We start from the raw sequence: 27,095 nt of genomic DNA, 5'->3' as shown, positions 1-27,095 counted from the left end.
ATATAATTAAAATACTTAAATTATTTCTATATTTATTATTAATATTATTACTTTTATTAAAATTATTTATACTTTTTATAGGTTTTATTATTAGTCTTATTTTTATTATTATTAATATAATAAACTTATTAAATTAAAAAAATTTAATTATTTTTATTTTCTTTATAATAATAATTAGTTTTTAATTAATAATATTTATTATTATACCCTTTAAAGTAATTTAAGTTTAATTATTATTATATTAATTAAGTCTATATTATATCTAGGTTATATTTAAATTATTTTATTTTTAATTTTATATAATTTATTTTTAATTTTTATTATTTATATTATTATTATAGCTAATATATTATTATAATTTTTTATTATTTTAAATAATATTTTAGCCTATTTAAGGCTATTTAAATAAAATATACTTTTATATTTTACTTTATATTTATTTAATATTTATATATTTAATATATTTTCTAATAGCTATTATTATAATTTAATATAGCTTTTCTATTTAATTAATATATTATAATATTAATTTTATTTTAATATATTCTTAGCTATTAAAATAGCTTTAATTTTATATTCTTTTTAAAGTTTTAATTTCTTTTTTTAAAGAATTAATTATAATAATAATTTTATATTTATTTATATTTATAAGAATAAAGGTTTTAAAGCTATTTATTCTATTAAGTTAATATAAAAGTTTAAATAAATCCTTAGTAAAATATTAAAGTAAATATTAAATTTATTTAAGACTTTAATTATATTATATTTAGCTATTATTTAATTAAATTTCTTATTTAATTAATTTATTTTAATATTATATAAATTAAATTAAATTTAGTTTTTAATTTAAAATCTTTTAGCTAGATATTAATATTAATTATAAAAATCTTATATTTATTATTAATAGTATATAATAATAGCTTATATTATTTTTAACCTTTTATAGAGTTAAATAATAAATAAAATAGCTTATCCTTTAAGGTTTATAGCTAATAGTTAAAGTTATTTAGCCTATTATATAGTATTAAAGTTAAATCTATATAGTAGTTTATTTAAATTATAGCTTATTATTATAAATAGTTTATTATTTAAGGCTTATTATATTATTAGGAAATATTTTAATTAATTAAATTAATTAAAGGATATTATTATATATAAAATAGCTTAAATTTCTTAATTAGCTTATTTAATTTTACTATTAATTTAAAAATAATAAAAAGTAAATAAAAGCTATTTTATTCTTATTAATTAATACAATTTTCTTTAAATATTATTTAATTAATTTAATTCTCTATTAATTATAATTTATTTTAAAAAGCTATAAAACCTTTATTAATAGTATTTAAACTATATAATATAAGCTTTTATTAAAATACTTAATAATACCTCTAATTAAATATACTTTAATAGTCTATTTATTATATTTATATAAAATATTAAGTTAATTTCTATTTAGCTTTATAATCTTATTATAAAGTTAATTAAGATTTATATAAAATATCTATTAATAATAAATAATAAATATAATAAGTCTTATTATTTTTATTTACTTTTATATACTTTAATATAATAGTAATTCTTATAAAATTACTTAATAGCTTATAATATACTATTTTAATAGTAATTATAAGTAATTATTTTAAAAGTTATATTTTTTTATAGGTATTTTATAATAAGGCTATTATAAATATTATAAATAATTATTATTATAAATAGCTTATATAAAAATAGCTATATTTATTTTTAATATAAAAGTATTTCTTATAAATTAATAAAGTAATTTTAAATCTATTTAGCTATTTTTATAATCTTTAAAAACTTCTATTTTTTAAGTTTAATAGCTTATAATTAAGCCTTATATATATAATATTATTACTTTTTAATTTTATAGAGATTATAAATATATATTAATAAAGATTATAAATCCTTATAATAATTTTATTTAAATAATATTAATATTATCTTTATTTATAGCTAGCTTATTTTATATAAATATTTTTTTTATTAATTCTTAGTAAATTAATTATAATTATTAAAATATTAATTTATTATAAGATTTAGCCTTTATATAGTATTATATTTAAGTAATCCTAATTTCTTTAAAAAAGTATATTAAATTTAAAAATTAACTTTTTTAATTAATATTAAAAATAAAAGTTAAATTAAAATAATAAGTTAATTTAATATATTTATTATTTTAAGATTTTATAAGCTTTTATAAAATATTTAAAGTTCTTATAATTTATATAAATTATAAAAAAATAATAAAATTTATAAAGCTTTATAAACTAAGCTATTAAATATAAAATAATAGCTAATAACTCTTTATTATAAATTATATAATTATATTATATTAAATTAAATATTATTAAATAGTAAGTTATTAAATATAAAATTCTTTAGCTATTTTTTTAAAATAAATATTTACTTAAGGCTATATTAAAATAATTTATTTTTATAATTATATTTTTATTTAGCCTTTATTATATTAAAATAAAGCCTATAATAAATATTTCCTTAAGCTATTAAAATATATTTTAAATAGCCTTTATTTATTTAAATTTTATATTCTTTTTTATTAAATAATTTAATAGTATTATAATAATAATAAACTTATTAATAAAATTATAATAAAAGTTAATAAATCTTAAAAAACTTTATAATTTTTATAGGTATATTAAAGGCTTTTAATCTTAAATAGTAATAACTTTTTTTAAATTAAATTTAATTTTAATTTCTATTTAAATAATATATCCTAGGTATTTAATTATATTTATTATAAAATTATATTTCTATAGATTTAAATTAAGCCTTATTTATTATAAATATTTTAATATCTTATAAACTTTCTATATATAGTTTTTTTATAATCTTTTATTATAAATAAGAATATTATTAAAATATATTATAATATAAATACCTAGGGATATATTTAAAGTATTATTAATATATTTCTAGAATATAATTAAGGTATTTATTAGATTAAATAGGGTTATTAATTATTTAAAAAGCCTAAAGTATATTTATAATATTATAAGGTATTTTTAATTTAAAGTAATTTATATTTTATAAAATACTATATAAATATCTAGCTTTATAAGCTATTTTATTTCTAATAATAATTATAATATCTCTTTAATAAGGGATAAAGAGTATTAATCTTATTATATAACCTTATTAAATACTTTATAGTTTATATAAAATTATTATTCTCTCTTTAGTTTTTTTATTAATAAAATAAATATTATAATTAATAATAAATTAGCTTTAATTTATTTTTTATTTATAAAATCTATAACTTATTTATAGAGTTTAAATAAATAGTCTTTTAATATATTATATAATAGTCTTTATAATAAGTTTAAAGGCTTTTTATTTAATTTAAGCTTAAGTTAAATATAATAATTTTATATATTTTAAGATAATAATAAGGTAAATACCTTTTTAAGATTAAATAAATCCTTTTAATTTAATAATTCTAAGGATAATTAAATCTAGTTTTTCTTTAAATAAAGCTTTAATATATATTTTATAAGTATTATAAAATAAAGAATCTTAATTATTTTATTAAGGCTAATAATAATAAAGATTTCTAGTTATTATATACTTTTTATTTATTATTTTATAAATATTATAAAAATAAATCTTATAATAAGTATAATTAATCTTAATATTATTTTTAATTTAATACTTTAAATTATTATATTATTTATATTATTAATTATAATTTTATATTTTTTAATATAAATTATAATATTATAATATATTAATTATAAAAGTCTTAATATTATTTCTTAAAATAAGTTTAAAATAATATAAAAAGCTATTAAGAATTATTAATTATTTAAATTTATTATAATTTATATAATATATATAATTTATAATATTATTATTTATATTAAATAATCTTATAATTATATTTCTATAGCTATTTTAATTTTATAAAAATATATAAATCTAATTAAATTTAATTTAAAATATTATATTAATTATTTATTTATAGCTTTATAATAATTATAATTACTATTAACTTATATATTAATAAATAAATATAAATTTAAAAAAGTAAAAATTATAAATAAAAAACTATTTATAATTATATTTATTTTTTAAAATTAAATTTTTATTTTAATTTAATATATATTTATTAAGCTATTATAATTAATTATTAATCTTTATATAAGATTATATTTAAAGGTTTTTAATTTCTTTAATTATTCTTTAATTAAATATTATTATTATTTTAATTTTTAATTTAAAGTATTTAAACTTATATTTAATTAGCTAATTATTATATTAAGCCTAAATAATATAAAGCTAATATATAGCCTTAAGAAATAAAATAAAGATATAATTTTAATATATATTATTATTAAAGTATTTTTATTAAGACTTATTAAGCTTTAAGCTTAATATTTATATTATATTTAATATAAAGGTTTTATTTATTATAAGTAATCTTAATAAAAGCTAAATTAATTTTTAATATAATAATATTATTATTCTTATTAACTTTAAATTAAAATAATATTTAAGTTAAAATATAATAATTAAAGAAATTTTCTTTAAGCTTATATAATTCTAGCTTAATAATAATAGCTTAATATTAAAATATTACTTTATTATAATTATTATAAAAAATACTTTAATTAATTAAATAATTATATAATTATTTATTTAAAATATAATATAATTTTATAAGTTTAATATTATTATTTTAATTTAATTTTTTTATTATTATAAGCTTTTAATTAAAATAAATATAAAACTTAATAAATTCCTTATTAAAGCCTTATTAAATATATTTAAGTTTAACTTATATAATTTCTTATTAATATTAATTATTATATATATTTTTTAAATAATTAAAAAACTTCTAGGGATTATAATATTAAGAAAGTTTATTTTTAAAAAGGGTATTACTTTTTATTATACTTTTTCCTTTAAGTTAAAGAAAATATAAAACTATTAATCTTTATAGTCTTTAATCTTATAAATTAAAATATTAATTATATATTTAATTACTATTTTTTATATAAATAATATATTTCTATTTTTATTAAAAGTATAAATTATAAGTAATTATTTTTATTAATAACTCTTATTAATTTAAAGTATTATTAAAATTATTAAATTTATATATTAAAATATTAATATTAATAAATATAATAATAAAAAAGCTTTAAAGTATATTTCTAGGTTATTTATATTATTATAAAAAGCTTTTTATTAATTTTATATTAATTTTACTATAAAGGCTTAAATATTATTAAATAGCTTTTTATATTTAAATTTAATTTAATTAAGTATTATATTTAATATTACCTTTAGTTATTATTTTTTCTTTATATTAAAATTTAAAAGTATTTTAATTAAAAGGTTTTCTTAGCCTTAAATTAAAAGAAGCTAAATAATTATAATAGACTAGACTTAAATAGCTATTTATAAGTATTAATAAATAGTATTATTTAACTTAAAGGGAAAAAGGGATTTTTAAATAATTATTTCTTTTTCCTCTTTATATAGAGATAAAATAAGCTATTTAAATTCCTTATTAAACTAGGGTATAGGTATAGCTTAAGCCTATAATAAATTTAAAAATAAATAATACTATTTATTTTATAAAGAGATTAATTAAGTAAATTAAATTAATTAAAGTAAAAAGTAATACTTTTAAATATATTAAATAAAGAGAAAGGGTTAAAAAGAAAGCTCTATAGCCTTTTAAGAAGAAGAAAAGTATTAAAGAGGAAATTAAATATAAAAATATTATAATTTAAAAGGTAAAAGAGGAAAGAAATAAAAGTAATATTAAGAGTATTACTTTAATTATATTTAAGGTATTTCTTAATAGTATAGAAAAAAATTAAAATAATATAGAAAAAGAAGTATATAAAGAGGAAAAAGAAAAGGCAATAAAGGCTATATTTTACTTAAAGTAAAGTATAAGGTTATTATAGAGATTTAAGCTATAGTATATATATATAATACTTTCTTTTAACTTTAAGTCTAATTATAATTAAGATTATTATTTAACTCTTTATTAAGTAATATAGTATTAATATTATAAGTAGCTAAATAGGCTTATATTTAATTAATCCCTTCTATAGGTATTAAAAGAAGTCTAATTACTAGTTATTAACTATTAAATATATACTTTTTTAAATAGCCTTATAGAAATAAGTATATAGAGAGTTTTAAGTTATTAGAGTTATTTTAAGGAAAGACTTATTCCTTAAAAAGCTAATTATAAATTATAATTATATCTTTAAGTAAATATATATAAATATTAATTTAATTATTAGTAAAAAGCTCTATAACTATTTATAGTTAAGTAAATAGAATAAAAATAATATAATCTATTACCCCTTAAGTCTTTAGCTAATAATATAAGATAAAAGATTAACTAGAAATAATATATAACTTATTATACTATTTATAAATTTAATATATATTCTAAAGATATATAAACTTAAAGAGCTTTATATATATTAATAATATATAATATATTATAGGCTTAAGCTATATTTATACCTTAGTTTAATAAGGAATTTAAGTAGCTTATTTTATCTTTATATAAAAAGGAAAGAGAAATAACTATTTAAAAATCCCTTTTTCTTTTTAAATTAAATAATACTATTTATTAATACCTATAAATAGCTAATTAAATCTAATCTATTATAATTATTTAGCTTTTTTTAATTTAAAGCTAAAAAAACCTTTTAATTAAAATATCCCTAGACTTTAATATAAAGGAAAAATAATAACTAAAGGTAATATTAAATATAATACTTAATTAAACTAAATTTAAATATAAAATACTATTTAATAATATTTAAGCCTTTATAATTAAATTAATATAAAATTAATAAAAAGCTTTTTATAATAATATAAATAACTTAAAGGTATACTTTAAAGCCTTTTTATTATTATATTTATTAATATTAATACTTTAATATATAAACTTAATAATTTTAATAATACTTTAAATTAATAAGAGTTATTAATAAAAATAATTACTTATAATTTATACTTTTAATAAAAATAGAAATATATTATTTATATAAAAAATAGTAATTAAATATATAATTAATATTTTAATTTATAAGATTAAAGACTATAAAGATTAATAGTTTTATATTTTCTTTAACTTAAAAGAAAAAGTATAATAAAAAGTAATACCCTTTTTAAAAATAAACTTTTTTAATATTATAATCCTTAGAAGTTTTTTAATTATTTAAAAAATATATATAATAATTAATATTAATAAGAAATTATATAAATTAAACTTAAATATATTTAATAAAACTTTAATAAGGAATTTATTAAGTTTTATATTTATTTTAATTAAAAGCTTATAATAATAAAAAAATTAAATTAAAATAATAATATTAAACTTATAAAATTATATTATATTTTAAATAAATAATTATATAATTATTTAATTAATTAAAGTATTTTTTATAATAATTATAATAAAGTAATATTTTAATATTAAGCTATTATTATTAAGCTAGAATTATATAAGCTTAAAGAAAATTTCTTTAATTATTATATTTTAACTTAAATATTATTTTAATTTAAAGTTAATAAGAATAATAATATTATTATATTAAAAATTAATTTAGCTTTTATTAAGATTACTTATAATAAATAAAACCTTTATATTAAATATAATATAAATATTAAGCTTAAAGCTTAATAAGTCTTAATAAAAATACTTTAATAATAATATATATTAAAATTATATCTTTATTTTATTTCTTAAGGCTATATATTAGCTTTATATTATTTAGGCTTAATATAATAACTAATTAATTAAATATAAATCTAAGTATTTTAAACTAAAGATTAAAATAATAATAATATTTAATTAAAGAATAATTAAGGAAATTAAAAACCCTTAAATATAATCTTATATAAAAATTAATAATTAATTATAATAGCTTAATAAATATATATTAAACTAAAATATAAATTTAATTCTAAGAGATAAATATAATTATAAATAGTCTTTTATTTATAATAATTACTTTTTTAAATTTATATTTATTTATTAATATATAAGTTAATAGTAATTATAATTATTATAAAACTATAAATAAATAATTAATATAATACTTTAAATTAAATTTAATTAAATTTATATATCTTTATAAAATTAAAATAGCTATAGAAATATAATTATAAGGTTATTTAATATAAATAATAATATTATAAATTATATATATTATATAAATTATAATAAACTTAAATAATTAGTAATTCTTTATAGCTTTTTATATTATTTTAAATTTATTTTAAAAAATAATATTAAGATATTTATAATTAATATATTATAATATTATAATTTATATTAAAAAGTATAAAATTATAATTAATATTATAAATAATATAGTAATTTAAAGTATAAAAATAAAAATAATATTAAGATTAATTATATTTATTATAAAATCTATTTTTATAGTACTTATAAAATAATAAGTAAAAGATATATAATAATTAAAAACCTTTATTACTATTAGCCTTAATAAAATAATTAAGATTTTTTATTTTATAATATTTATAGAATATATATTAAGGCTTTACTTAAAGAAAAATTAAATTTAATTACCTTTAGAATTATTAAATTATAAAGACTTATTTAATTTTAAAAAGGTATTTACCTTATTATTATCTTAAAATATATAAGATTATTATATTTAATTTAAGCCTAAATTAAATAAAAAGCCTTTAAATTTATTATAAAGATTATTATATAATATATTAAAAGACTATTTATTTAAATTCTATAAATAAATTATAAACCTTATAAATAAAAAATAAATAAAGGCTAATTTATTATTAGCTATAATATTTATCTTATTAATAAAGAAATTAAAAAAAGTATAGTAATTTTATATAAATTATAAAATATTTAATAAAATTATATAATAAAATTAATACTTTTTATTTCTTATTAAAGAAATATTATAATTATTATTAGAAATAAAATAGCTTATAAAGCTAAATATTTATATAATATTTTATAAAATATAAATTACTTTAAATTAAAAATACTTTATAATATTTTAAATATACTTTAAGCTTTTTAAATAGCTAATAACCTTATTTAATTTAATAAATACTTTAATTATATTTTAAAAATATATTAATAATACCTTAAGTATATCCCTAGGTATTTTTATTATAATATATCTTAATAATATTCTTATTTATAATAAAAGGTTATAAAAAGACTATATATAAAAAGTTTATAAGATATTAAAATACTTATAATAAGTAAAGCTTAATTTAAATTTATAAAAATATAAATTTATAAAAATATAATTTTATAATAAATATAATTAAATACTTAAGATATATTATTTAAATAGAAATTAAAATTAAATTTAACCTAGAAAAGGTTATTATTATTTAAAACTAAAAGCCTTTAATATACCTATAAAAATTATAAAGTTTCTTAGGATTTATTAACTTTTATTATAACTTTATTAATAATTTTATTATTATTATAGTATTATTAAATTATTTAATAAAAAAAAATATAAAATTTAAATAAATAAAGGCTATTTAAAATATATTTTAATAGCTTAAGGAAATATTTATTATAAGCCTTATTTTAATATAATAAAGGCTAAATAAAAATATAATTATAAAAGTAAATTATTTTAATATAGCTTTAAGTAAATATTTATTTTAAAAGAATAGCTAAAGAATCTTATATTTAATAGCTTATTACTTAATAATATTTAATTTAATATAATATAATTATATAATTTATAATAAAAAACTATTAGCTATTATTTTATATTTAATAATTTAATTTATAAAGCTTTATAGATTTTATTATTTTTTTATAATTTATATAAATTATAAGAACTTTAAATATTTTATAAAAGCTTATAAAATCTTAAAATAATAAATATATTAAATTAACTTATTATTTTAATTTAATATTTACTTTTAATATTAATTAAAAAAGCTAGCTTTTAAACTTTATATATTTTTTTAAAAAGATTAAAATTACTTAAATATAATATTATATAAAGGCTAAGTCTTATAATTAATTAATATCTTAATAATTATAATTAAATTATTAAAAATTAATAAAAAAAAAATACTTATATAGAATAAGCTAGCTATAAATAAAAATAATATTAATATTATTTAAGTAAAGCTATTATAAGAATTTATAATCTTTATTAATATATACTTATAATCTCTATAAAATTAAAGAATAATAATATTATATATATATAAGGCTTAATTATAAGCTATTAAAGATAAAAAATAAAAGTTTTTAAAAATTATAAAAATAATTAAATAAATTTAAAATTACTTTATTAATTTATAAGAAATACTTTTATATTAAAAATAAATATAACTATCTTTATATAAGCTATTTATAATAATAATTATTTATAATATTTATAATAGCTTTATTATAAAATACTTAGGAAAAAATATAATTTTTAAAATAATTATTTATAATTACTATTAAAATAGTATATTATAAGCTATTAAGTAATTTTATAAGAATTATTATTATATTAAAATATATAAAAGTAAATAGAAATAATAAAGCTTATTATATTTATTACTTATTATTAATAAATACTTTATATAAATCTTAATTAACTTTATAATAAAATTATTAAATTAAATAAAAGCTAATTTAATATTTTATATAATTATAATAAATAAATTATTAAAATATATTTAATTAAAAGTATTATTAAGTATTTTAATAAAAGCTTATATTATATAATTTATATATTATTAATAAAAGTTTTATAGCTTTTTAAAATAAATTATAATTAATAAAAAATTAAATTAATTAAGTAAATTTTAAAAAAAACTTTATTAATTAATAAAAATAAAATAGCTTTTATTTATTTCTTATTATTTTTAAATTAATAGTAAAATTAAATAAGCTAATTAAGAAATTTAAGTTATTTTATATATAATAATATTCTTTAAATAGTTTAATTAGCTAAAATATTTCTTAGTAATATAATAAGCCTTATATAATAAACTATTTATAATAATAAGCTATAGCTTAAATAAATTATTATATAGATTTAATTTTAATACTATATAATAAATTAAATACTTTTAATTATTAGCTATAAACCTTAAAGGATAAGCTACCTTTTTTATTATTTAACTTTATAAAAGGTTAAAAATAATATAAGCTATTATTATATACTATTAATAATAAATATAAGATTTTTATAATTAATATTAATATCTAGTTAAAAGATTTTAAATTAAAAATTAAATTTAGCTTAATTTATATAATATTAAAATAAATTAATTAAATAAAAAACTTAATTAAATAATAGCTAAATATAATATAATAAAAGTTTTAAATAAATTTAGTATTTACTTTAATATCTTATTAAGGATTTATTTAAATTCTTTTATTAATTTAATAAAATAAATAGCTTTAAATCTTTTATTTTTATAAATATAAATAAATATAAAACTATTACTATAATTAATTCTTTAAAAAAAGAAATTAAAACTTTAAAAAGAATATAAAATTAAAGCTATTTTAATAGCTAAGAATACATTAAAATAAGGATAATATTATAATATATTAATTAAATAAAAAGGCTATAATAAATTATAATAATAGCTATTAAAGAATATATTAAATATATAAATATTAAATAAATATAAAGTAAAATATAAAAGTATATTTTATTTAAATAGCCTTAAATAGGCTAAAATATTATTTAAAATAATAAAGAATTATAATAATATATTAATTATAATAATAATATAAATAATAAAGATTAAAAATAAATTATATAAAATTAAAAATAAAATATCCTAAGTATAACCTAAGTATAATATAAACTTAATTAATATAATAATAGTTAAATTTAAATTATTTTAAAAAATATTATAATAAATATTATTAATTAAAAACTAATTATTATTATAAAAGAAATAAAAAGAATTAAATTCTTTTAATTTAATAGATTTATTATATTAATAATAGTAAAAATAAAACTAATAATAAGATTTATAAAGAATATAAATAACTTTAATAAAAGTAATAATATTAATAATAAAAGTAAAAATAATTTAAGTATTTTAATTATATTATTTATAAATAAAGGTATAGCTTATTTAAGCTAAGGCTTAAAAATTAGCCTAGGTTTATTATTAGAAAATAATAATATTATTATAAATAGAAAAAATAATTAAATTAAAATTAAAAAGTAATAAAATAATAGCTTAAAAGTTAAAAATAAATAAAGTTAAATTAAACCTAGGGATTTAATAAATATTAAGAAAATAATAAGTAAATTAAATAAGAGTTTAATTAATATAAATAATAATAAGTAAATCCTTAAATTAATTAATATAATAATAAAACTTCTTAGTAATTTAAAAATATTTTTTCTTTATATTAAAAATAATAATATATATATTATTCTTAATAAAAGACTATAAATAGTATAATTAAGCTTATAAAGTAAAATTAAAAATATAAAGTAAATCTTCCTAAGAATATATCTCTTTTATTTTTAAATACTACTTATAAATATAGCTATTACCTAATAAATAAAGTTTAAAGATTTTAGATTTATATAATTTAATAATATATTAAATATAAAGTATAATAAAGGCTATAAGAATTTAAAACTCTTTATTATTACTATTTTTATTAATAATATATATATTAATAATATAATATTTAATAAGGCTATTCTTTTTATTATTAAAAGGAATAAAGAAATTATTAAAAAGATTAATAATAATAATTATAATAATAATAAAATTTAAAATAAATTAATAAAGATTTATATTAATATAATATAAATATTAATAAGTATAAATATAAATATAAAAAAATAATAAAAAAGAAAATAATAAAATAAAATAAATATATAAAGAAATATAAAGCTAATTATAATAAAAAAATAAAATAAATAATAATTAAATACTTATAAGTATAAAGAATATATAAATAAAAATATAAATAAATTTAATAAAATAAAATAATAAATATAAATAGAAATAATAAGGAATTATTTAAAAACCTTAATAAAAATAAATAGAAAAATAATAAAGTTAATTAAAATATATAATAAAATATAAATAAAAATATCTTTAGGATAATAATTAAAATATATAGATTTAATAATATTTATAAAAATTAATATAATAAAAATTTAAAAATATAAAGTAATATTTATTAGGATTTATTTTAAAGTTTTATTAAATAATTTTAGAAAATAATTTTTAATATTAAAATATAAAAAAAATTTAATTAGAATTTTACTTAGATTTTATTTAAATTAAATTTAAAAAATTCCTTATTTAAAGTAATATTAAAGGATATAAAAAGGAAATATATTATAAGCTTAAGCTATATTTATACCTTAGTTTAATAAGGAATTTAAATAGCTTATTTTATTTTTATATAAAAAAAAAGAAAAAGTAATTATTTAAAAATCCTTTTTTCTTTTTAAACTAAATAATATTATTTATTAATACTTATAAATAGCTATTTAAGTCTAGTTTATTATATAAAAATAAAGAATAATAATTCTATTTAAAATAAAATCTATTAAAAAGTAGCCTTAAGAAGTAATTTTATTAAAGTATTTCTATATATAGTTAATATATATATATAAGTTAATCTAGAAATATATATATATTAATACTTTACTTTACTTTTATTTAATTAATATTATTAACTTTTAATCCTTTTATTATATATACTTTTACTATAAATCTAATAATCTTAAAATTAAATTAATTATATATTACCTTATAAATAATAATATACTTATAAAAAGTATAAATATATATTAGCTATAAAGAGGGTTTTATTTTTATAGTCTAATTAAATAAGTAAAAGTATAATACTTTATTCTTTAAGTATTTAAAGATATTAATTAAATATACTATATAATATATTAGCTAATATATTAATATAAAGCTATATAATATAATATAAGTAAATATTAATTAATATATATACTTTAATACCTTAAGCCTTTAACTTATTATAAGTATTAATTAATTATATATAATTAAGGCTAGGTATTATCTATTTAATTTAGTAATTTTATAATATATTTTATTATTTAATTATATTCTATAGTAAAAAGCTTTAAAAGGCTTTATAAATCTTATTTTAATTAAAAGAAATATTATTTTAATATATATAAGTATAAAGATATATATAATTAAATATTTAAAGCTTAATATTAAGTAACGTATTATTCTTAAAGAATTTATATAATTTAATTAATTATATTACTTTTTACTTAGTAATTTAATATTATAAGATATTAAGTTCTTATTATATTTATTATATATCTATAAGTATAATTATAAAGCCCTTTTTTTATAGTTAATATAGAATATTTTTATTTTAAAAAATATTATTAAAGTAAAGTTTTTTTATTTAAATATATAAAGCTTTTATATTTTCTTTATATATTTAATTAATACTTAATAATAATTAATTTAATTATTAAGTTTTAAAGTATTAATATAATATTAATTAAAATATAAAGATATTAAGTTTTATAGAAATATATATTAAAAGCTTATTTATAGCTATTTAATTAATATCTTTTTATTATTTAATTTAAATATAAAATAATATTAAATCTTTAAAAAGGCAATTAATATTACTTATTATAAAGGCTAATAAAGGCTTATAGAGTATTATAAAGGCTTATAAAGAATAAAAAAAGAAAATTTTAAAGTATATATAGCTATTTAAAGGATTTTTTTAATACTATAAGATTATATAATATCTTTATAATTTTTTTCCTTAAAAGTAAAATAAAGTAAATTAAACTTTTCTATTAAGCTATATATAATATTTTATAATACCTTATATATTATTATAAATACTATTATATATTAAAAATATATATATTAATTTTATTATAAATTATAAAATTATAGCTTAAAGTCCTTTAAAGGAGACTATATAAAGTAATTTTATTATTTATATCTTTACTTTTTACTTTTTTTATTTTTAAAGCTTTTTTTTAATTTATTAATAGCTTTCTTAAAGAATTAAGTAATTATAAGGTATAAAGTATAATTAAAGGCTTTAATTAGCTTTATAGTAATATTCTTTATAGAATTATTTAAATTTAAAAAGATTAAAATAATATTATTACTATTATTATTAGATTTAATATTATATTTATATTTATCTTTTCTAAGTATAAACTCTATATAATAGTTAATATTAAGGTTAAGTAAATAATAAATAATATATATTTTTAAAAAAGGAATATAATAAGCTTAAATAGTTTTAATTATAATTTAAATATTTATTAGGCTTAAGTAAATAAATAAAGCAGTTTATAATTATATTATTTTTAGCTTTATATTTATTATAGCTCTTTAAAGTATTATAAGGGATTTTATATAAATAGTAAAGTAAAGTATTAGTATTTTATTAAGAAAATTAAATAATATAGGGTTTTATATTATCCTATTTATACTTATTAAAGTAAAGTTTATTAGGCTTAATAATATATTATAGAAATTAATATAATATAATAAATATATAAATTATATAATATATACTAAGTATTTATTTTTTTAAATAGCCTTAATATCCTTATAAGAATAAGCTATTAAAATAAAATAAAAACCTTAAATTATAAGGTCTAGATATAAATAGGGTTATAAAGCCTTAAAATTAAATATAGTAATAGAAATATTAAATATTACCTTAAGGAAATATATAAAATAGTTTTATAAGTCTTTTTATAAAGCTTTCTTTATAGTTATAAAGTTTAAATCCTTTTTATAAATTAATATATAAGGCTTTACTTTAAGTACTTTATTAAGGCTATACTCTTTATTAAAATAATATTTTTTATCTTTAAGTTATTATTTATTTAAAGATATAAATTTTTATAGAGCTATTTTCTTTATATTCTCTTTTACTTTATAGACTATATTATAATATTTCTAGAGAGTAATAAGTTTATTATTAAATATATTTTCTTTAAATTCCTTATTTTAAGCCTTTTTAATTAAATTAGCTTTCTTTATAGTCTCTTTAGCTTTCTTTATAATAGCCTTTTTAACTTCCTTTATAATAGCCTTTTTAATTTTCTTTATAAGTTCTTTAATCTCTTTTATAACTTTAGCTTTAGCTTTAGCTTTTACTATAGCTATAGTAATAATATTTTTAGCTTTTTTTATAATAATCTCTTTAGCCTTCTTTATAGCTATATTATTAATAGTTCTTTTCTTTTTAATAGCTATTATATAGTCTTTTTACTATATAATAGTTTCTTTCTTTATTAATATAATAAATATATAAAGGTATATATATATTTATATAAATAAGATTAATATAATAAATATTATTAATACTAGGAAAATAAGAGATTAATAAATATATATATAGGAAAATAAAAAATATATAAAAATAAAGCACTTAATTATATAAAAGTAATAAAGGTAATATAAAATTAATTAAAAGTATATAAAGAAAGTAAAATAGGTTTATATAAAGTAAAAAAAGCCTATATAAAGCCTATAGCTAAAGTATAAAGTCTAATAAAAAAAAGTATTTATAAAAAGAAAAAAATAATATTAAATAAAAAATTTAAGCTATATAATTTTAAATAAATTAATATTAAGCTATTTAAAGCTATTATAAATATATAAATATAATAAAAAAAAGAAATTTTTATTTTATAAAGTATATTAATTTTAAAAATAAAAAATAAAGCTAAAGCTATAATATAAAGATATTATTAATATACTAATATATAACCCTTTTAACCTTTATTTTCTTATATAATCTACTTATATAATTAATTAAATTAATATATAAAAAATTAAAAAATTAGAAATATAATTAATAAAGCCCTATAAGAGGGGTTAGCCTATTATAAATCGACTTTTAAGATAGTAAGCCCTATCGTCTTCAGGCCCCACAGCGGCTGTAGTGACCTCCACATCCCGACATGCCCCATTCAAACACGATCCAAGCAAATTGGAATAGTAATCAACATTGATTTTCAGTTCTTAAGAAACTCATACATATTCTTTATCACGACGCACTAATACTGATCCCATAACTTTATAATCCTCAATATATTTCAATTTCTACACACAATCTTTCTATCTTACAAGTTCCATCCATCATGAGAGGAAATCATCTTGGCGGAATGGGATGATGACCCAACCTCGTCAAGTCACATTTAAAGCACATCAGTTGTCTCATCTCCCTCCTTCTTCGAAAGAGGCTTGTCCAATCCAAGTCTTTGGCGAGTGCTGTAAGTAGCAATGGAGCCGTTAGGATCAGCCTCAGTGATGAGTTCCTTGCGGCGAGTGTCGACCAGGAGGCGAATGAGATCAGGGCGCATGTAGTGGCCAGCAAAGTCAGCGAGGACCTTGGTCAGATGACACTCGTTGAGGTCGATGTCAACAAAGAGAAGACCATCAAAGTCCTTCTCGGGCTTGACAACAAGGCTACCGTCGGGTCGGTAGATACGGGCATGACCGTTGTAAACCGAGGGGTCAGTCTCGGGCTCAACACCCTCAGGAGTGTTGATCTTCAGACCCTCAACCGAGAGACGCTGGAAGGGAGCAAGAGTCCACGTGCCAGTCTCGATAGCATACTCAGGAGTAACCAGGTCAGAGGCTGGATCGGCATAGTTGGTGGCAGGGTCGGGGTGAACCTGGCGCTCCTTGCCAGGGTAGACAGGCCATGCGGCAACGTGAACCTGCTCACCAGCAGAGACGTTGAGAGACTTGAGGAAGGGGTTCATGTTCTCCCAGCAGTTGAGCTGACCGACGCGGCCAATCTCAGTCTCACTGACAGACATGAAGGTGTCACCGGATCCATCACCATAAACGAGCTTCTCAACATGAGTGGGCTTGATCTTGCGGCGGTGGTTGATGACGGCGCCATCAGGACCGATCAGAACCTGGGAGAGGTAAAGAGTGGCGTGATCAATCTCGGAGAATCCCAGAGAGACAAAGATCTGGTTATCACGAGCAGCGCGTCGGATACGGCGCATCTCCTCAGAGTCGACAGCCATGGAGTTCTCACGGTACCTCTTGAGCATAGGGAGAGACTGGAGGTAGGTAACCTTCCACATCCAGTAAGGATATCCTGGAATCCCTGTTGGGTATTAGATATTGTAAATTCATCAAAAGTGAGAAAACTTACAAACTTCGGGAAAGGCAACAAACTTGCATCCAGCCTCACCAGCCTCGTTGATGAAGTCAATGGTCTTGCGAACGCCGCCCTCGAGGTCGAACCACTAAACATCGTCAGTAAATGCATCGCTGTTGTAATGGTGAGAGACTCACTCCAGGCTCGGAGGTGACAGCGGCGGCCTTGTAATTGGTGATAGCCATGATGAAGGTTGATAAAGAGATTTGTTGGGATTGTTTGATTGTAGTGTTTCTGTGTGATGATGAAAGTGATATTGATGATTTGGATGCGGCAGAGCTAGATATTTATACCAGAATACACAGACAAGAATTTGGTATAACGCACTGACTGTCGAACTGATATTAGTACGACAACCAGCGTGGTAGTCCGAGACGCCGAAAGGCTCCGATATCTTCATCAAGATTCATGATCAGTGCACATAGAACATGATAAACCACGTACTGTATAGAAAACGCACGTATAGTAGCAACGGCACAATCGCACGGTTGCACACAGGCTGCGAGCTGGACCAATGGCATAGTTGCATCATGAGTCTTCCTAGATCTGCCGGCAATGATCGATGGGATCTTAGTCAGGGCCTACGTAGCTGCTAGGGCCCGTTATGGTGTAAAGCGGCATGTTCGGGATATGATGGCATGATAGCCCACATTATAGACTGTGATATGTAGGGTGAAAGTTGCAAGTTGCCGCTGCGGCATGTTGCGGGCCGCAGAATTATCTGTGGTGCGGCGGAGCGGCCATCTATCATGACAACATATTGTAAACCTCCACAAAACAATACTTTGCGCATCAATGCATGGATGAGCAGTTTGAGTTGCACAATATCCACTAAGCAAGTTAATTTCTCTTGTCATAAGACAAGATGGTGTTCCGATAATGCCCGTATTGATCTATTCGACAGATTGACTGACACATGCATGAGAAATCCATGATATTCGTATCCGTATACAAATAGTAATGATAAATGTTAATTTGCAACAAGTCTCGAAAATAGCAATCATTCGGATGTGTCTCTTTCATCACTGCGTGTTTTCATGTTGACTCAACCGTCGTGAATCAAGTTATCTGAAGCTGCGTGAAACATAAAGTTCAGCGACACGTCCTGCAGATATCTCCTTGGTACCTAAATAACAGACAACTGGTAGAAGAAGGACAATTCATTTCTGCTGAGTTATACGTCCTAGACCTTTGAAATATTAACCGCTGCAGTTACCAGAGATAACATTAGTAGGTTACTTTATACTCCTTAGTCTATGGCTCTTAGGTTACTTATTTTCATATCCTAAGTCTTAGTGTGTTCTACTTGCTGAGATTAAACAGGTAGAGAATTAATTCTTCATAGCTAATTTTCCTAGCTTAAAGTCATTGATGAACTAATTTAAACTGTCCCCGTACAGATTGGTCCTGAAAACTGCAGTTCGAAAGTGTGCTGATGCGGCGGGGGACTGTCGCGACTTGGTTCATCACTTTTGGTAGGTTCTTCACATTTGGTCGGTTTCTAACCACAAATTCCGCGCGTCATCAACCCAATAACGATCAAGAAAAGCGTTGCGATAGCTTCAGGAACAATTACACACAACAGTATCACAACCGTTGAAAAGCTAGCTCCCGGGTGTAACGCGTACACGAGTCTTAATTTGACCGTAATGATGAAGAAGATGCGTAGGCCAGCGCAGAGTGTACCGAATGTTGCAGCAACAAGGAGCTACTAAGTCAATTTTCGTGTTCAAAAGGAACTCTGCTGGGACTGACCTTTTGAGGGGGCTTTCCGAAACCGAAACTCTGCCCCTTCATACTGATGACCATCTGGATAATAGCTGCCAGCCATGCTATTCCCCAGCATCCACAAGCAATGCTGATTTTCGTTCGACTGCTTAGCGTAGGGAGCTGGATATTGACCATCAAGATTATACCGGCAATTATAAGGAGGGCGGTTACAATGACCTTGATCTTCGCAGACTTGTTGAGTGATTCGAGATGGTGATTGCTGTAGTCAACCTATTAGCGAATGCATCCTGAAACGAGCAGATAGTTGCACGTACGCTTCCCACCAAAGACCACAACAGGCGAGCAGGAGAATACCTGGGCAGCTGTTGACAACAGACAGGCCATGCCGGGTTCCGGTAAGCTGCATCGCGCCGCCGATGACGTGCATCAGACACAAGAGCGTGACAAGCCCCCAACCGAGATATCCATGCTTGCCATGACGCTTGACGATGAATGCACTCGGGACGAGTAGCAGGCCGTAGATGATCGGTTCTCCGATCAGGTAGGCTTGCAGCGACATTTTGATTAATGTGTAGTTGTATGGATGATGAGTAATCTTGGCTAATGTTTTTTTTTTTTTTTTGGTTAGGTATTCGTCTAGCTTTATATCTTCTGCAGCAGTATGAATAGAGTTTGTTGAATGTCGGTGCTTCTGTCATGTGTTGTAACAAGATGGAACAGTTCAAATAGAAACATCATATTTGAGGTAACTACCTACCTACCTAGTCGGTACTAAGTAATGTCATAGATTGGTGTTGTAATAATCCGCTATCCATCAACATCGATCCTTCCTAAGCATGCATCCATTCTACCGAAAATCAGCTCTGATTCAGACCCCCTAACCCCCTCCCTCCTCACTCGGGCAGCATCAGGGTACCAGAAAAGTTAGCCGTTGAAAGCATAAGAGACAAAATTAGCGGGTCACTTTATGCTACTTAGGCTATAGTCCTTAGACTACTTATTTTTATACCCTAAGACTTAGGAGGCTAACCTTTCTGCTACCCACTAGGGCAGGTAGGTTTGGCTCAGAGTTTCTCAATGAAACTTATTTAATGTTTGATTGTAAACAAGGTGTAGAACGAGTGGGACTGAGCATCTGTTAAAACATGTCTCGGATAAAATTTAGAATGACGAATCAAATACTTGAAACCCCCAGTAGTGACACGTGGAGAAAACGCAATCATTTAAAGGTGGTGAATTTAGATAACAAACATGTCAACCCCAAAGGCTAATATCGCATATTTGTATCCACCTAGTCGCTCAAAACCAAGTATCCCAGCAGCATTACTTTCCGAGGGTTCATTCTCCGACAAGGTAGTCTCAAGTGACGCGGTTCCTGTTGAAGCGGTGCGCTCAAGTGACACGGTGCTCACATCGGAGGAGGGAGTACTTGTAGTTCCGTGAGTAGAGCCTGAGCTATACTCTTCCTTAGATATCTCTGTCCCGATCAAAAATGGTCGAGACGATGAATCCGAACCTCCGCATATTTTATGAACAAGCTCAAGCTGATTGTTCCAGTAGTCGGTGCCAGGATCAGACGAAAGCAACCATGATGGACTCCTAGTCATTGCAGTAATGACCTTGCCATAGCAAGGATGACAAAGCTCGTCATAGGGCCTCTGTTCGCCGTCTTCGATCTCGGAGAACCCTTCCATGATTTCTTGCCGTTACGTTAGTCATATCCTATGTAGAGAGGTCTTGATTTCGTTGCTCACCCTGACAATATCGATCTGTTTTGGGGTCCTTGACACAAGTCTCGTTCCAAGAAGCCCAAAGGCTACCACCCAAGCCTGTATGCGATACTTTGTCTAGAAGCAGGTAATTGTCCTCGCCATTATCGCACGCATCGGTAACTGTGTCATACCAGCTTTGAAGGGAATTGTAGCAGGTGTCGGTGCAAACAGAGTCAGCGAGCTCGACTTTTTTCTTTGTCCACAGGGATTAGTCGTCAGACATGACCCCAGACAAGAACTTGTCACAGTATATCTCCTTTTCCAACGCTTTGTTGCAGGCTTTGTTGGTGAGGGTACTGTCGTCGGATCTTCTCAAGTCGGGGATGGTCCCGGCCAAGGCACTCGTCGAGAGCCTCAGCGCCATAAATATGTTGAACAGCATTTTGTCTGCTCAACAGATGGGTGTGCGATAGTAATGTCGGGTAAGGAGTACGACCGACTCAAAAAAGAAAAGCTCCCGTCCTCATATGTACTCTACAGATGCTTTTAAATAAGTGGAAAAGAACGGGGCGTCGGAAGTAATGATTTTTTCCCGGCAACGAGTCATCGGTTAAAATGTAATGGAGTAGCTAATTGCCATCAGTCAAATATAATCGTGAAATAATGGCATAAGCAAGAGTCCAAGAGTCCGAAAGAGAGGTCTTTTGCGCACGCTAGGGATGCCAAGTCGGCTCAATGAAGATATTCCCGACTAATGCCCCTGCCTAGCGTCACGGGGACCCTTAATTCACGTAACATGTTGTTGGTTCTTAGCTTTTAGGTGTTGGTTGTCGGTTGCTAAGGCTGCATAGTTTAATTACAACCATTAGCGATCACTAAATAAAGTGACATTACATACAATGTGGGACGATTGTTGGTTATCGGCTACCGATTGAAGGAAAAGTCTGCTTACAGGCTCCAACAACTGTGATGCGAGTAGTTGCCATTGATTAGAGGCCGATGGTTAAACGGAGAATTGGGTTAGGCACGTCTGATCGGTATTTCTATGTTATATTGGCAACCGATCTGGATGTATTTAATCTACGGCGCTTTGAAGGGAATGAAAACACTGCCAAGATAATAGCATGAAACTCTGTTTGCAAATAAATCCAGCGTGGCTTATTGATGTAAAGAGCTTAGAATGTTATATCAAGATAGGCATTTTATAATAACTGCAACAGGGCAGATAAAAGAAAAGTTACAGATAACACTAAGAAGAGTTAACAGTCTTGATTTAAATAACAACTAAGCTTATAAAGATATTGTAATAATGATACACATCTATACTGTATTTCTGTATGCAAATGAGTTATCGTGGTTTAAGTCCAGGGTGAGAGTCGTGATGGAGTGCAGTACATGATCAGTAAATCCAGACTCCAAATCCAATAAGATCAGGCCGCGTGGCCTAATGGCTAAGGCGCTAGATTTCGGTCTTCAGCAACTGATCCCTCTAGAGATTCCAGGTTCGACTCCTGGCGTGGTCGATTTATATCGTTGATTTATCTTTTGCCGGTCTATTAAAATCTTCTCTCTTTTTTCTCTCCCCCCACCACTGACATGATATTCTGCGTACCTTGATAAAATCCACTTTGTCGAAGGAGGAAAAGTGGTCGCGTCGGTGTTAACGCGTAACGCGTGATGGGTACCTCCGTGATCTCGCGAATTTATTTATGCATCTCGTTATGTCCCTAAATACTACAGTCACAGGCAATATTCTGCAGCGCCATCATTTATGAGTATGTTATTGACATAATTTGTCGTCTATTCATTATACCATCTATTTAACCAGCATTCCTGAAACCATTCCGTAATCCATAACCTAAGGCATTTCATGTTTACACCTTCTAAGTAGTGAAAGGGTTGAAGTCATTGCCGAGACGGTCAGCCTCAGACCTAATCTTCTTGTTCTTCCTGGTGAGAAACCACTTGATGGTGGATGCAAGCACGATACCGAGACTAGCAAACACGATCTGAAGAATCATGGCCATAGTGTATCGAGGTTGGTCCTTGTCAGGGAAGAAGTAAGGCGAGATGACATTACCCAAGTGCCCAAAGATGTTGACGATGGCACCGGCAGCAGCTCGCTTCTCGGGTGTCTGACTCATGGTGGAGACAGCCCAGGTGTACTGCAAAGTGTTGGCAGAGAAGCAACCAGCGGCGTAGAGGAACGTCATAGCGTAGCGGACGGCCGCGTTTCCAGTTGCGACAGTCACAATAAAACCAGCGACGGAGCATGTGAGAGGGATCACAATGTGAAGACCTCGTTCCTGGCGACGATCGGAATCCCATGATACATAAAAGGTGCAGAGTGTACCGAAGATGTAGGGAGGAGCAGTCATGAGGAGAGATGTGACACTGTTACCAAAGCCTATCAACTGTTAGCATTATAATCGATTAAAAACAAGAAGATCAGACATACCAAGTCCTCGAACAATAGTGGGGAAGAAGTTGTTGAATCCATAGGACGAGGTGATAAAGATGTTCATGAAGAGGAACATGTAAAGCTTGACATCGATGACAGCAAGCTTGAGACCAACCCAGACAGTTGACTTCTCGTGAATCTCGACTCGGTCGTCGAGGATACGGGCAGCAGCGACCTTGCGCATGTCCTCAGTCATGTATCGCGTAGCACCACCAGTAGGAGATTCAGGATAGTTGGGCAGAACGAAGTAAGCAGTGATGGCAAAGAATCCACTCATAGCACCTTCGAGGATGAAAAGCCACTTCCAACCTGCCAGGCCCATGGGACCATCGAGACCACTAAAGACACCAGCTGCGATGAGGCCAGAAAAGGCCTGGGCGAGGACGAGACCGGAGTATAGAAGAGCGACACGGAGGGCGAATTCGCGACGAGTGTACCAGCAGGACATGAGGAAGACAGCCTGAGAGTGGTTAGATGATGAATGTGGAGTGGTGGAAATAAGAACTTACACCAGGGAACAAAGGCGCCTCAACAATACCGAGAACAAACTGCACAGCCCAAAGACCACCAGCACTCGTGCAGAGCACAGTCATAGCAGAAATGGCCGACCAGATGAAAGCAGCCACGGGGAGGTAGATGGAAGGTCGAACACGGGTAATCAACATGTTGGATGGCAGCTGGGCAAGCATGTATCCGACAGTGAGAATCGCAACGGCAGTCTGGTAATCGCCATCCTTGAGGTTGAGATCCTCATTGAAGGTGTTGAGTCTGGCCTGAGCAATGTTGGTGCGGTTGAGGTAGTTGAACATGTAGAGAATCCAAAGCTGAGGAAGCATCCACATGTCGAGCTTGCGGACAATCTTCTTCTCGAGCTCTGCGGCGTTGGGAAGCCCGAGAGCTGCGACATTGGACAGGTTGGGAACTACCTCGGGCTTTTCCTGGCCGTAGGAGGGTGTGTTTTCCAGAGGACCTCCAATGTCCTTGGCGTCCTCACCCTCGTGAGCTTGCGGTTTGTGGTCTGACATGACTGCAGCTTTTGTCACGAGAGATGCAAAAAAGAAGAGACTAAGGGGAGAGAGGAGAGGGACAGAAAGAAAACTGTCTGTCGTTCGAATCTCAACGCCGATGTCCTCCGTCTTTATACCTCTGCACTCACATCCTCACCTCCTTGCTCCTCATCAAAACCATGACGAAAACTCCACTGTCAGAGCATGGTAGTATTGCCTCAAGACTGCGGGGAACCCTTACTCGCATGTTGCAGAATGGAGCATTATGTCCTGGAAGAGAAGGTCCCGGACGTCTTGGCTTTGCGTAAAGGGAAAAAGTAATAGCCACGCGAAGTAGGCGAATTGTGATAGAGAGCCAAGCCAACAAGACGAGGAAGAAGAAAGGCGAGAAGACGGGGGAAAAGGCCAAGACATATGGTCATGGCTTATATTGTGGGGGAATGCTGGGGGGTAGCATGGTAGGATGGAACAGGTATGCACCATTTGCAGCGGAGAAGATGGCGAATGCGTTGTTTTTTAGGGAAGATGATTGGGGTGATTGGGGTAGTTGACTAATAAAAAAGTAATGTTTTCGTATTAACCAAACAGTCACTTGAGCCTTGTGTTTTCTTATTGAAACCTCTGTTTTTCTCTGTACCAGAGCCTCTAGATTCCCTCTCGCGCGAGACTCTCTCCCCCAGGCTAAGCCTTTTAGCTATGCCAATCCCCCAGATTCTCTTGATGCACCTTGGCTCGTAACAAGGCTTGTCTCTCTTGGCGAGCGATTTTCCCTTCGTCTCACTCTTCTTTCTCTGCAATGATGATGAAAACATCCATCGGCGACCAATTTAACTGCCGACCAAGAAACAAGCCAAGACCCCAAATCTCTGGGGGGAGGTTCAGGTAAGCCAACCCCCTCATCACTCATCTCCAATCAGAACCTGGCCATTATAGGTACATGCAGACAACTCGGGGAAGCCGTAAGGGTTTACATGCAAAGTGGGTATCGTTTATGTACATGCAATGTTACTATTTGTAACAAAATGCCTCTCTTGGCAGACTTGCATGCGGGGATATTGCAAGTCTAGAAGACTTGGAAAAGGGTTATTTTTCAACTCCGCGGTAGGCTGGGGCAGCAAAGGATGTACAATGACAAACTGGGCATGGTGGGAAAAAGTTGGAGTCTTGGCTGTGGAAATTCATGATTCAGGTGGTAACGAGAGCGTGGGGGAACCCCAACCTAATGTTTCCAAGGGGTAATGATCCCCACTTTGAGGGGAAGAGCGGACAAGAAGTTGGAAGGATGGAGGTAATTTGGTAGCATGTTGACCTATGTGATGATGTCGATAGACGTATAATGATGTAGGTAATGGGCAATACCCTATAGATGATGTTGGTACTGTTGGGACAGTTAAAAGTTTCGTTTTGACAAGTCCAGGCCAAAAATAAACACATCTTTTCTATCTACTATCAAGATGTCCAAACATCTAAGGGATAATGCAAAAAAACATGTTTGACCGCCTCCAAAACACATAGATCCTATCTCACTTACTCCATTTTCGTATCTCATACCCAACAGATTCTCAAATAAGCTCAGATTTAACCTTAGTAACCCTCAGACCGAATCCTTCTCGAAACAGGTGTCACCCCAACCAAGCCAGGATGCATGCTTGTCCAGGGTGGCATCACAGCGTCTATCATCAGGCCATATTGTGTCGCTACCGGTTTGTGGAGACGATCAATCGACGGAGCGCGACAAAAAAGAAAGACCGAGACAGGGATGATTATGATGTAAAATCTGACATCTGTTTATTTGTTATGCTATCAACAAATTGTAATTATAGATTGTTACATCAGATCTGGGGACAAACCGTTACGGAGTCGAGTCGGGATGCCAAGCGGGGATGCCAAGTAGAGATGCCGTGCTTAAACCGATCATGTGAGGAGACTAAACGGAGAGAAGAGCGGTGTCAGGGCCTTGTTTCCATTATACAGTAATCGAC

General features: G+C 23.8%; 4 protein-coding genes across 4 annotated transcripts; all 4 read right to left on the bottom strand.

The window, feature by feature from the left end:
* Positions 1 to 17,222: 17,222 nt before the first annotated feature.
* Positions 17,223 to 18,387, bottom strand: FSST1_011440 (carbon-nitrogen hydrolase; the record flags this gene model as incomplete). The annotated part of the gene is made up of 3 exons (XM_083234573.1): positions 17,223 to 18,148; positions 18,197 to 18,290; positions 18,340 to 18,387. 3 exons carry the CDS (start codon positions 18,385 to 18,387, stop codon positions 17,223 to 17,225), a joined length of 1,068 nt encoding a protein of 355 aa, XP_083081136.1.
* A 1,316-nt stretch (positions 18,388 to 19,703) lies between these two features.
* FSST1_011439 (uncharacterized protein) lies at positions 19,704 to 20,492 on the bottom strand (the record flags this gene model as incomplete). The annotated part of the gene is made up of 3 exons (XM_083234572.1): positions 19,704 to 19,910; positions 19,958 to 20,192; positions 20,248 to 20,492. The coding sequence occupies 3 exons, from the start codon at positions 20,490 to 20,492 to the stop codon at positions 19,704 to 19,706; spliced, it is 687 nt and encodes a 228-aa protein (XP_083081135.1).
* Positions 20,493 to 21,171: 679 nt separating this feature from the next.
* Positions 21,172 to 22,087, bottom strand: FSST1_011438 (uncharacterized protein; the record flags this gene model as incomplete). The annotated part of the gene is made up of 3 exons (XM_083234571.1): positions 21,172 to 21,632; positions 21,688 to 21,825; positions 21,952 to 22,087. 3 exons carry the CDS (start codon positions 22,085 to 22,087, stop codon positions 21,172 to 21,174), a joined length of 735 nt encoding a protein of 244 aa, XP_083081134.1.
* Positions 22,088 to 23,528: 1,441 nt separating this feature from the next.
* FSST1_011437 (major facilitator superfamily domain-containing protein) lies at positions 23,529 to 25,131 on the bottom strand (the record flags this gene model as incomplete). The annotated part of the gene is made up of 3 exons (XM_083234570.1): positions 23,529 to 24,052; positions 24,104 to 24,566; positions 24,616 to 25,131. The coding sequence occupies 3 exons, from the start codon at positions 25,129 to 25,131 to the stop codon at positions 23,529 to 23,531; spliced, it is 1,503 nt and encodes a 500-aa protein (XP_083081133.1).
* Between the last annotated feature and the right edge of the window lie 1,964 nt (positions 25,132 to 27,095).

This window comes from Fusarium sambucinum, chromosome III (assembly GCF_050947815.1).
Source record: "Fusarium sambucinum isolate potato_lamoka chromosome III, whole genome shotgun sequence".
Taxonomy (NCBI): Eukaryota; Fungi; Ascomycota; class Sordariomycetes; order Hypocreales; family Nectriaceae; genus Fusarium; species Fusarium sambucinum.
Note: the sequence above shows the minus strand (reverse complement) of the source record. Positions and strands in the feature narration are given on the sequence as shown.